General features: G+C 34.8%; 1 protein-coding gene across 2 annotated transcripts in view; it reads right to left on the reverse strand.

Moving 5' to 3' along the window:
* Window positions 1-13,614, reverse strand: part of PIBF1 (progesterone immunomodulatory binding factor 1) — a 183,068-nt gene that overhangs the window by 76,017 nt on the left and 93,437 nt on the right. For both annotated transcript variants that reach the window (XM_036250417.1, XM_036250418.1), the window contains exons 11-12: window positions 9,330-9,495; window positions 4,345-4,495 (exon numbers count right to left, since the gene is read on the reverse strand). In XM_036250417.1, the coding sequence (XP_036106310.1) occupies window positions 4,345-4,495; window positions 9,330-9,495 (317 nt within the window). The remainder of the gene's footprint in view (window positions 1-4,344; window positions 4,496-9,329; window positions 9,496-13,614) is intronic.

The following is a 13,614-nucleotide window of genomic DNA, read 5'->3' on the forward strand; positions in this document are numbered from 1 at the left end:
TTTAAAAAGGGGTAACACATAATTTCAAACAGGCCATTTGTAAGCAGAAACATATTTCTTAAAGTATATGTTTGCTTTTAAAAGGCATAAAGGATTACATCATATGACAGAATAAGTTTTCTTCTTGTAAAACATCACAATACAGATGCTTTCTAAATGATTCAAAGCCTTTTTGCATGAAAATATTTAATTATGAAAAATAAATAATATCAACCTTATTACTTCCCTTCTTAATAAACAAATGCCTATTTTTATTTATTTATTTTAGAGGGAGAGGAAGGGATAGATAAAAACATTGATGTGAGAGAGAAACATCAATCAGCTGCCTCCTGCATGCCCCCTACTGGGGATCAAGCCCAAAATCCAGGCATATGCCCTGAACTGGGACCTCTCGGTCCACAAGACGATGATTAATCCACTGAGCCACACCTGCCAGGTAACACATGCCTGTTTTTAATTAGAAGAGATGTTCATTATTTTGTCAGAAGAACAACTTTATCTTTACCGGTAATAATGAAATTAATCACTTAAATAGGATACTCTGTGAAGAAAATGCGCAGTACTAAGAATGTATTGATGGCTTTTAAAAAATTATGAAAATATTTCGGCAAAACCATTTCCTTCTAATGTCTGCTATTGCCACATCACTTCCCCAAAGAAAAATTTTTTTTGTTTCCCCAAAGAAATTTTAACTATTTAAAGACAGGTTACTATTTTATAGTTAAAAAGTTTAAATGCAATGGCAATTTTACTGTAAATTGGGATTAAAATTTTTAATATGCACATATTTGTTGAATTATCCATTGTGTACAGTAAAAATTTTAGGAGTATTCCTAAGTGTTTTCCTTCAGTTTTGTCCCTATTTTCCAAGGTGAACCGAGATTAGTTCTCAGGGATTGAATTATTAGTTGTAAGGGACACGTGGAAGCAAGAGATAATGTATGCCACTGGCAACAGTGTCAGCTATCGTGGCTTCAGATCCAAACGGAGTTCTCCAATTCAGCTCTCTCAGAATTAGAGCAGGCACTCAGATACCTATCTCACTCCTGTCTCTCTTAAACAGTGCTAAATCCTGAAGGAAAAGAGTAAATTTAGTTATCATCTTAAAAAACTCATCAGTCAGATACTAATGGACTACTAAATTTGAGTATAATACTTATTGAAAGATATGACTGTGTCTCAGAAGCGCAGAGCAACTCTGAGTGCCACTCCTTTCCCTGCTCAAGGGATTGGGAAGGTGTGCGGAGACCGACATTCACAGAGGAGGTGCAGGAAGGAATTACATGTCTAAAGTCACAGCTGTGAATTTTTTTTATCCTCACCCGAGGACACTTTTGCATGTATCTTCAGACAGAGCAGGAGGGAGAGAGGGAGGAAGAGAGAGAGAGAAACAGTGATGTGAGAGAGACACATCGAGTGGTCGCCACACACACGACTCCAACCAGGGCCAAGGACAAACTGCAACCGAGGTACGTGCCTTTAGTGGGAACCAAACCTGGGACTCTCCGGTCTGAGGGCTGACATTCTAACCGCTGAACCAACTGGCCAGGGCACAGCTATGAAGTTTTAATATAGTTTTGAGAAAAAGTGACTGGAATTAGTTTGGAGCACAAAGGTAGGTTTAGTTGTAACTATGAACGGGACTTGTTTGCTAGGCTAAGGAGTTTTGAATTTATTTTACATTCAACAAGAAATTAATACAGGTAGGTGACATGACCAATAGATTTTTGTTGTTGATAATGATATTGTAGGAAAAAAAATTCCAATAAGAGAGAAAAATATGGCCTATATTGGTAGCACAAAGAACTCCTCATAAGTTACACTAACCATCTGAGACATGGAACTATCAGAGTTAGACAGAAGAGAGAAAAAATTGATGGAGAAGAAACAGTTAGAGGCAGATGATTCAAGATGCAGCAGAAGGGTTTTAAGAAATGTGACAAATGCCTAGCAAATGTTTCAAGTAGGATGAGAATGGACAGAGGGTCCCTGAATTTGACAACTAGTAATCTGATTTTCATTTTATATTTGAATTTATTTAGCTTCTAGGCAATAGTTGTATTGTTAATTAATTGTATTTTACTTTATTTTTTTCCATTACCATTTATCCCTTCTATGCCTTCTTCCACCTCTACCCACTCCCTCCGCAATATTTGTATTTTTTAAAAATATATTTTTATTGATATTTTTAGAGAGAGAAAAAGGGAGATGAGGAGAGAGAAACACTGATGAGAGAGAAACATCGATTGGCAGCCTCCTGCATGCCCCCTACTGGGGATCAAGCCCACAACCCAGGCATGTGACCTCACCAGGAATGGAACCAGCAACCTCTTGGTGCATGGAACGACGCTCAATACACTGAGCCACACCAGCCAGGCAATATTTGTATTTTAACAACTTGATGAGATGTTAAAAACTAAACTCTTCAAAAATCCAAATTACACACTTGATTATAAAAAGCAATTCAAGTATAAATAGGATACTGTAATTTGCCATGGTATATCTTAACAAGGTTTAACCATCTTCATGTCAGCTGATACTAGCTGAGTTAGATGGTAATCCCTTGAATACTGTAAAAGAGTGTTTTGCACGTACATTTTTTGAAATTTTGGTTAATCAGTAAGTATTCATAAAAAAAAAAGATAAAAATATTCTAATTTCCAATGTGAATGCATATAGAAGAGCTTAGTTTTTTGATCTTCCAAGTTCAGGTAAATATATTTTATTCTAAGATGGTTTTAAGATGGCTTATACAATATCATAGCAAAAAGTAATCTCTATATTTCTTCTAAAGATTTTATTTAAAAATATGTACCCATATAAAAAGTTGGAAAGGTGTATAGTGCACACCCAGGTACACAATATCTGGATTCTAAGTTAAACACTGAACTATATTTATTTATCACTCATCTTTCCATCCCCAATTGATCCGTGAATCTATCTTATTTTTTGAGTGTATTTCAAAGTACATTTCAGACATGTGCCCTTCAAACCCCAACAGTTCAACATATAAATAATCAACTATAGTTCAATATTTATTTATAGTTCTTTTGCAAAATATAAAATTTACATATAGTAAAAGGTACAAATCTTAAGCATGCCTGTTAAATTTACTTATCATTGCATTGTGATTGTTTTGTAATTTGAAAATAGTTTACTCTTCCTTTCTATCTTTATACTTCTTTCTTTCTTGTCTTATATTACTGAGTAGGAGTTCAATTTCAATGTCTAATATAAGTTATGAAAATAGAATCCTTGCCCTGATATCTCCCTTAAAGGGAGATTTAATATTTAATATTTCATCATTAAGTATGATCTTAGCTATAGGTTTTTTTGTAGATATTCTTTATCTGATTAAGTTCCTTCTATTCCTAATTTGTTTCAACAAAGGACATGTGCAAAATTATAGAGCTAAGAAAGACTATGGCACTTTCGGGAGGATATAATATGCTATGAGATGGTAAGGCATGAAAAGTAGAAAAACGAATGAGTCTAATCATAAAAAAGTCATACTAAGGAATTTGAATTTAGTCTATCTTAAGATGAGAGAGACATTAAAGCTCGTGCATGATATGATCAAACCTGTACTTTATAAAAACTACTCAGACTCCAGTGAAGAAACTGAAGATAAATTTGAAAACTATTGCAGTTATCAGACCTTGGAAATGGAAAAAAGACAATGAATGGAATGAAATAACAGTTTTTCTTAAATTTGCCTATAACTATCACAGTTAATGGTGAAATGTTAATTTAAAATATTCTCTTACAGTCAGGGATAACACTGGGGGGAGAAAAAAGTAGAAATAAGGATCAAAGATCATAACATAGGACATTCAAAGAATTTCTACCTGTTGTTCACAACTCATTCAAATGTTATCTCCTCTCTTAGGTATTCTCAGCCCCAAGGCTGAATGAACTCAGGGTCTCTTCTGTACTTTCACCAAGGACTGCCTCTCTCTTGCTAATTGCACTTAGCTCTCTACTTTAATTATCTGTTACAATGTTTGTCTCTCCCAGTAGACTAAACAAGGAACCCCTATAAGCAGGCATTATTGTACCATCTCCATCTCCCCAAATCCAGGCACATGTAAACACTTAATAATCGCTGAACAACTGAACTAAATCAATGAAAAGATAAAATCTACCACGGTTAACCTACTTATTTTGATCTCAACTACCAGAATTAAGACTAATTTCTAAAATATAAAATATTCTTTTAAAAAAGTCACCTATTATATTTGAAAGACATATACCAAAGCTGTTTTAGAAACAATACCAGGTTCTTGTGCTATCCCCCGCTCCCCCCAAAAAAGCTGTGTGTGTAAGGTGTTGTGGGAGGCTTACTTTCTGCAGTTTGCATTATTACTTCATCAAGCTCTTTTTCCAATTTCTCGTAAATGTCTAGCCTCGCCTGGTGCTCGGAGTTCCGTGCTTGAAGTTCAGTAATGCGCTTTTCAGAAGAGGACTGGAGACTATAATATTCTTTAGTTAAAACCTAATAGTGAAAGAAAAAAAGATTTATAAAGGCAGATTAAATAACAGTCAAGACAAAAACATGATATAAAAATAGTTTGTTTTCCTTTTCTTAATGATTTAGATATGAAGTGAAAGCAGCTCAACTGAGATGACTGAGAGTAAAATGCCATTATTTCTACAGGAAAAAATTCAGTTTTCTTTTTTAAAAATCCTTATCCTAGGATATTTTTCCTTTTATCTTCAGACAGAGAGGGAGGGAGGGAGACAGAGAGAGAGAGAGAGAGAGAGAGAGAGAGAGAGAGATCGACCGACATGAGAGAGACACATTGACCCTCATGTGTCTCCCCCATGACCCTGACCAAGGCCAGGGAAAAACATAACCGAGGTACAAGGTACATGCCCTTGACCGGAACCTAACCCGAGACTCCTTGGTCTGGGCTGATGCTCCAATAGCTGAGCCAAACCGGCCAGGGCCAATTCAGTTGTTTTTAACTGAAAATTATAAACCACTTCATTATATAATTGAATAAAAAACAAATTTAAATCTTGAAATAGTTATAGGAGTAAGACTAGTATTTGCTTGTTAGAATTAAAAAACGCAATAGCCCTGGCCAGTTTGGCTCAGCAGTTAAGAGTGTCGGCCTGAGTACCAAAGAGTCCTGGGTTCAGTTCCCGCTAAGGGCACATACCTTGGTTGCAGTTTGTCCCCGGCCCTGGTTGGGGTCGTTGAGGGTGGCAACCACTTGATGTGTCTCTCTCACATCGATGTTTCTCTCTCTCCCACTCTATCTGAAGATGAATGCAAAAAAAAAACGTCCTTGGGTGAGGATAAAAAAAACAAAACAAAAAACCCACAATAATGTCATACTTATTTGGAAGTAATTTATCTGGAAACTGCAGTCATTTGAGAAAGGTTTATAAAGCTATGTGCAAAGTGATATGTATAATGGGCCCCTTCAGGTTTCCACCAGAGCTTATTTTATCTACCTTGGCCATGTTTTTAGTAAGACTTTTGGTTTCTTGAACAATCATAACTTCAAAGCAACAAGTCAAATGTAAATGTGAAGTGTTACTTGGGGCAGTATCAAAATGTGTCTTCACATAAAAAGAAGGAATAAAAATAATAAAAGCAATACAAAAGACATGAAAATGGAGTTATTTTGTATAAGAACAAAAAATCCTATATTCTTCAATGGTAATTCATTGAAGTGAATCACTATGATGATGAGGTCACTAAAAAAGGAGACATTTCTAGTGACAAAGGGATGTTTTAATGCTTAAATTCAATTCCAATTATCTAGAAAGTCTACAGACGAGTACAGACTTAATTACACTTGCTTTCTAACACAGCATAAGATGTAGTATTTCCTGAGAAGCAATAGAATATTATGGTTAAAAACATGATTTGAAGCCAGAAGGATCTGGATTTCAATCCTACCTTTGGCCCTTATTAGTTGTGATCTTAGGCAATTACTTATTCTTTCTAGATCTACCTCAAAATATTCTTGGAGGATTAAATGAGATGTTAAATTCAAGAGCTTAGCAAAGTGCACAGAACATAGTGTTGAAAAATACAATTACTATTATAAGAAATACAGTTATAAAAACTTACATTAAATGGCTCATAGAAATAGAGATATATGAATTTAATTACCCTGAGTTCTCTATAATCAAACAATTTTGAAGAAAACGTATTTTATCTAATGGCATAAAGTTCACCTTAACAAATGTATGTGATTGAGTGCTTCCTATGAGGTGGAAAAAGAATGTGAAGAAGATCTATTTACAGTTTTTAACAAGTAGAAATTATAATTAAATTTTCCTTAATCTATTCTATCTAATTTCCTTCAATTATTTCCATTGAAATTTCTCTTCCAAATAAATTAAACATTATCCCCCATCCTCCAAATATATTTCTTTGGGGGGTGAAGAGAGAATTGCATGGGAATACTATTTTTAGGATAATTTCTAATGTCCCTGACTGGGTCAAAAAAAGAAAATTCAAGTTTTAGCATTATTTCTTCTTGCCTTCTAGTAATGTGTTTTCTAGAGACTTATTAACTCACTATAAAGAAATCACTACACAGTGAAACAATCCAGGGCTCTCACAGAGTTCATTATATTGGGATGCCATGCATTGAGAAGCTGGTTGTTGATAGCACTTAATAATTCCACCGTCAAGAGAGAGGATCAGTAAGGACAGTGTTAACTGAGGTTCCCACAGAACAGCTGATACTGTTCATCTGTATCCCACTTACCTAACAAGAAAAAAACCACACAAAGAAAAACTGCTGAAAAAGCTATCCAAAGAGATAAAGAATCAAAAAGTTGAAAATAGGATATTTCATAAAATATTATTATAAGATGAGATTTTAAAGTACTATTAAATTGAGAGATACAATTAAAAATTCTCTCTTCAGAACATAGAGAAAAAATCTCCAGAAACTTCCGATCGGGGGTGTCTTCCAACACCTCTGTACACCATTGGGGAGATTCCCTTTCAGTATAAATTTGTCTAAGTCACCGCTCTAAACAAATTAACTACTGTTTCTGAAAAGCCAAAGAAGATCTTTATTATTAGACCCATGGAAGGCTATTCTATTAAAAGGTCTTCAGGAAAAACCAATATATAAACATTTGAGTTTAAACATGAATATATAAAATAGGTCAAGTGCTTTTAGGAATCCATTAAATATCAAGCTCTCATTGGATAATTCCTCCCTTTAAACAACTTAATACAAAATCACAAAATTATATATATGTATAAAACACAAAATTATAGACCGATAATTGCTTTAAAAAAAGACAAAATATAAAAAGCCAGTGTTTTGAGAGCCTTTGCCAGATGACAATTAAGACAAAATAAGTTGTCCATAAATTATAAATACATGAGAATATTGGGTAAAAGCCTCAGAAAAGTACATAATTATAATCTTTATCCTTCACAAAATCATTTTTCTGTAAATTCATTTTAAATATGAATTGTCTTAGAAACACCTTCTAGTATTTCAGAAAAATAGATTCAAACAATGGTACTAAATTAGCACTCATCAAGCCATTCATTCACTCATAAAATATTTATTGAGCATCTACCACGAGCAAAGTTCAGTTAGACATTGATGATGCAATGACAAATAAATAGTCCCTGTCCTCTCAAGGCTTCTAGTTTAACAGAGGAGAAAATGTACATTCTCCTAAAGCCTCAGTTTTATCAACCAGAGTTTTTAGGATCACAATATTTTTCACAAAGGTGTTTTTCCATGTAAAACATTTACACAGAGGAATACCGTAATTACTACTCACCAGCACCCACCGACCAAGAGGGCAGCTCTATGGGAGAGTAGTTTTCATACTGCAAGTTGCAATCTTTACAAGGTCATAAAATCAATTTGGATTGCAACCAACTAAAAGTAACAAAATAGAATGGTTTAGAAAATATCAGCACTGTATGTTGTAAAGTGTTGTTTAGTGAAATGTACTACAGAGAGAAAGGAAAACGTTTCTCTATTTTCCTATGCATCCCAACCCCCTGCTCCAAGACACATCCTTAAGCACAATCATCCAATATGAAAAAGGAAAAGGAAAAGGAAAAGGAAAAGGAAAAGGAAAAGGAAAAGGAAAAGGAAAAGGAAAAGGAAAGGCATTTTTTAACATATTCTCATAAAAAATGTATAGAAAAATCTGCCGTAGTAGACAGATTATGACTGCAGCAGTTTCCGAAGAAGGTATCTGAAAAAGGTCTTAAATGCTGACACTGGTTTGCTTTAGCAGAGGACACCATCTACAATTTTTATTATGTTTTCTTAAAATATGTATATATTTCATATCGTTTTCATGTTTTCCTTAAGGCTTTATTTTTTGAGAAACCCTTTATCTTGTTAATCTTAGTTTTACTTATCAAAGTACTTTTCAGACATGTAATCTCTGAGATATTGCAATTAATACTTACATGTTAGCTGTTTCCCCCAAATCTAAAATATTAAAAAACAGGACTGTATGTAATTATAGCAAACTATGTAACTTATACTAATCGAAAATCTTCTAATGATCTATTATTAGACATTTGAGTCACTTCCAATTTTTACTGTGATGTATACCAGTAATATAAACCTTTATAAGCATCTCATTATTTTGTTAAGTAAAATTCCTTTAACTAAAATTCTTGGATCAATTTTTTAAGGACATTAACCAGATTACCATATTGTTCTTAAGAAGGGATGTTCCATATTCTAATTGCATGAGATCTCCTATTTAAGGGTACTCTTGCCAGCACTTTAAAAACAACAAACAGACCTATACAAAGATAAAAACAACTTTAAATTTACATTTTTTTAGTTATTAGGGAGAATACATACTTTCATTTATTTCTTACCAATTTGCACTTCTTTTTTTGGAAACATTTCATTCCTTCTTTTTTTTTTTTTATCCTCACCTGAGGACATTTTTCGATATCTTGTTCAGATAGATGGGAGGGAGAGAGAGGAAGAGAGAGAGAGAAACATTGATGTGAAAGGGGCACATCGAGTGGTTGCCATCCACACGACCCAACCAGGGCTGGGGACAAACTGCAACAAGGTACGTGCCCTTAGCGGAAACTGAACCCGGGTCTTTCTGGACCGCAGGCCGATGCTCCAACCGCTGAGCCAAACCGGCCAGGGCGGAAACATTTCATTCCTTCTTCCTGCCTATGTATCGAGAAGAAGAACGCAGGTCCTCTTGATAAGAGATCTTTTAAAAATAATAAAATCTTATACATACACAAATATTATTTATAAGGCTCAATATGATATAGACCTTGTACTTACGGAGCTCATATGGTGTGCTAATTTTGAAAGAAAAGTTTGTACACGTACCTCCAATTTTTTCTGATATTTTTCACATTCCAACTGACACTGTGTGAGATTTCTTGCGGTTTCCTCTTGTATAAGTTGAATACGTTCACTTTCAAAAGATTTTAATTTACTTTGGTGGAGAAATTCTGTTACTTTGCTTTCTGTACTAAGTTGTAGTTCTCTGTACCTGAAAGAAGCAGGATGGTTATGAGACTTGAAAGAAATCTTGATTTATATAAACATAAACACTACCTCTATTTTTCCACACCTCCATTTTATTATGCAGTTAATAACATTTATTCAGCAGAGCTTTTGTAAATAATTTAGGTAGGCATATGTATGGAAATATGCTAAATCCAGGAAACAAAATGTACCGATTATAAACTTCCTCTAATGCACTATTATTTCCATTCCTTTCATGCAAAAGTTAAGTATCCTGTTTATTATTATTATTTTTATTTTGTAAGATATTTAAAATAAGAAATGGTAAGACAAGTTTTAGTTATATTGCTTAAAATGATTTAATTTCTATATATTTCACAGGACTCCTTAAATCTATAGCATTACTTCCAAGCTTGCTACTTCAAAGTCTAATCTTAGATGGAGAATAATGGGATGAAATATTTACATTAACCTCAAATTCTTAAGACACTTGTAAAATAAAATTTTAAGTTAGTAGGTATATATATACTTGGATATTACAAGAAAACATAATGTACAAATTACAAAGAAATATGTAAGTACAAGTAGTCTATTACAACACAGATAAGGAACATTCTCTTCATTTCATAGGTATAACTAGTAATAACAATATTTCCATATAAATATGGAAATATTTAATATATAAATCACCACTTATTGTAAGTTTAAATATGCTTATGTTCTAACAAAAAGCAAAACACAGATACATTATACCTTTTTAGAGTGCTATTCTGAACCTAGTATAATGCTAAATATGTTACTAAAATTCGTTTATTCAAATGTTAATCAATATGCCAGGTAAATGTGAATACAATGGAAGGCAAATTTTTTTTCTCCCTTAAAGAACTTAGTTTTCTGGGGAAGATAGACAAATAAATATGAAAATTCAATGGCGTATGTTAATTGCTTAATTAGGGTAATTCCTGCATTCAATGGGAACATACAGGAAGGAGACCTAACTTGGTTTGTATGGGGGTGGGGTGTGTGTGTGTGTGTGTGGTCTGTGTGTATGGCAGGAGGAGTGGGGTGGGATATATTCTAGGAAGAAGCAGCAAGAGTATGGGTAGGGTAGGAAAGCAGAGGGCATAGTCTATTTAATTCATGGTATCTCCCTAAGTCCTTACAGCAACCATATTAGGTCTTGCAGATGAGGCTTAGAGATATCAAATATTCTTGAGTAGGAAGAAGCTGCTAGTATATTTTAGGTTGGGTCTCCAATCCAGCTATTTGACCCTACAGCAATAACCTTTCCACTATTACATAATATTCTTTTAAAAACTACTTTTACTTAAGTATAGTTGGCATACAACCTTTAATTGATTATATTAGTTTCAGGTGTATAACATCGTGATTTGACATTTTTATCTTACAATTTAATCACCACACTAATTCTAGTAATCAACTGTCATGGTGCAGACTTAGACTTAGTCCTTTATTGCCTATATTCCTCTTCACCTTTTTTTTTATTCTCACCCAAGGATGTTTTTGGTTTTTTGCATTTATCTTCAGATAGAGCGGGAAGGGGAGAGGAAGGAAGAGAGAAGAAAAACATAGATGTGAGAGAGACACATGGAGTGGTTGCCACCCACATGACCCCAACCGGGGCCGGGGACAAACTGCAACTGAGATACTTGCCCTTAGTGGAAACTGAACCCGAGACTCTCTGGTCCACGGGCTGATGCTCTAACCTCTGAGCCAAACCGGCCAGGGCCTTCTTCACCTTTTGACTCTCTCCTATCCCCTCTCCTCTGGTAACCATCCCTCTGGTGTCTGTTTCTGAGTCTATTTTTGTTTTGTTTGTTTAGATTCCACATATAAGTGAAACAATGTGGTATTTGTTTTTATCTGACTGACTTATTTTACTAAGCATAATGCTCTCTAGATCCATCCATGTTGTTGCAAATGGCAAGATTTCATTCTTTCATAAATTGCTGCATAATATTCCATTGTATGTTTTTCTGACCTCAGAAATGTCAGTTAGCATAAACTTTCCAATATTTTTTTGGTCATTTCATACTTATAAGTGACAAAAACAATACAATTCAAAGTGTAACTGAGAAGACAGGCGTTAGATATTTGCTATAGGCTACTTCACTCTTGGTACTCTTACCTTTGGTAAAAGCACCTTACTCAGATTGGTGGAAGCTCCATTCAATTCATATTGGTACACATTATTATTTTTTTAAATTTAATTTAATTTTTGTTACAGATGTTTCTCCTTTTTTACCCCATTGACACCCTCCTCCCCATCCCCCCAACCCTGTCCCGGGCTTTGCTGTCCATGTCCATTGGTTATGCGCACATGCGTATAAGTTCTGTGGTTTATCTCTTCCCTCTCCCCACGACCCCCTCTTCTGGGGATTGTCAGTTTGTACTCTACTTCCATGTCTCTGGGTCTACCCTATTCCTCATACTGTTATGATCATTATATTCCACAAATAAGTGATATTATGTGGTATTTGGCCTTTTCTGCTTGGCTTGTTTCACTCAGTATAATACTTTCTAGGTCCCTCCATGTCATCTCAAAGGATAAGAGATCTTTCTTTCTTACAGCTGCATAGTACTCCATTGTGTACATGCACCACACTTTTTTATCCATTCGTCTACTGATGGACACTTGGGTTGTTTCCAGATCTTAGCTATTATAAACAGTGCTGCTACGAACATGGGGGTACATAGGTACACATTATTTAATATATAGCAAGGCTTTAAGGTGCAAGTTAGCTTGTGTTTAAGTTTTTAGAATGTGCTGGCATTAATATAAATATATATAACATAATTTTAAAATATCTTTGTATACTAACAAATATTAATTTTAAAAAAATAATTTTTCTTGAATTTAGAGAGAGAAAAGGAAGAGAGAAAGACATTGATGAGAGAGAACACTGATTAGCCACCTCCTGCATGTCCCCCACTGGGGATCTGGCCTACAACATGGGCATGTGCACGGGTCAACGCTCAACCACTGAGCCACACCAGTCAGGCAGACATAGATTTTTTGAGACATAATACACATACCATAAAGTTCATTCTTTTAAGATGTACAATTCACTTTTTACTGTACAATTCACTTGTTAAGTACATTCTCAAAGTTGCGCCTTACCACTATCTAATTATAAAACATTTCCATCATCCCCAAAAGAACCCTCATGCCCACTGAGCAGCCTCTCCCCACTCCCTCTCCTCCCAGGTCTTGGCAACCATGAATCAGCTTTCTGTCTCTATGGTGTGTTTACTCTAGATATTTCAAATAAATAGAATCACATAATCTATGGCCTTTTGCTGTTTTCAAGGTTCATCCATGTTGCAGCAGGAATCAATAGTTCATTCCTTTTTATGGCTGAATAATGTTCAATTGTATAAATATACTACATATTGTTTATCCGTTCATCAGTTGATATTTGAATTTTTTTCTACTTTTTGGCTACTATGAAGAATGCTATGAACATTTGTGTAGCATGTTTTAATTTCTCTTGCTTATATACTTAGGAAAGAACTCCTAGGTCATAGGGTCAGTTTTTAAAACTTTTTGAGGAACTGCCAAACTGCTTTCCAATGTGGTTGCACTACTCTGCAGTCCCACCAGCAACTATGCGGGTGTCAATTTCTCCACATCCTTATCAAAACTTACCATTGTCCAGCCCTGGTGGGATGGAGCGGTTGATTGGAACATTGTCCTGTACTCCCAAAGGTTTTGAGTTTGATTCCTGCTCAGAGTACACATCTAGACTGCAGCTTCGATCACTGGTTGGGACACATGCAGGAGGCAATGGATCAATGTTTCTCTCTCCCCCCCATTCCTCTCTCTCTAAAAAAATTAAAAAAAAAAAATCAACAAATATTTCCTCAGGTGAGGAAATAAAAAACAAAACCAAAAACTTACCACTGTCCCCCTTTTTTAAATAAAGAGACAATTTAATTGATAACAAGGAGTAAAACAATTCTTAATTCCTTTTCTTTCTATTTTTTTTTTTTTAATCCTCACTCAAGGATATTTTTCTATTTATCTTCAGGTAGAGAAAGTGGGAAAGAAAGGGAGAAAGAGAAACATCAATGTGAGAGGGACACATTGACTGGTTGCCTCCCACACGACCCTGACCAGGAC

This window comes from Molossus molossus, unplaced genomic scaffold, assembly GCF_014108415.1.
Source record: "Molossus molossus isolate mMolMol1 unplaced genomic scaffold, mMolMol1.p scaffold_m16_p_9, whole genome shotgun sequence".
NCBI classification, from domain to species: domain Eukaryota; kingdom Metazoa; phylum Chordata; class Mammalia; order Chiroptera; family Molossidae; genus Molossus; species Molossus molossus.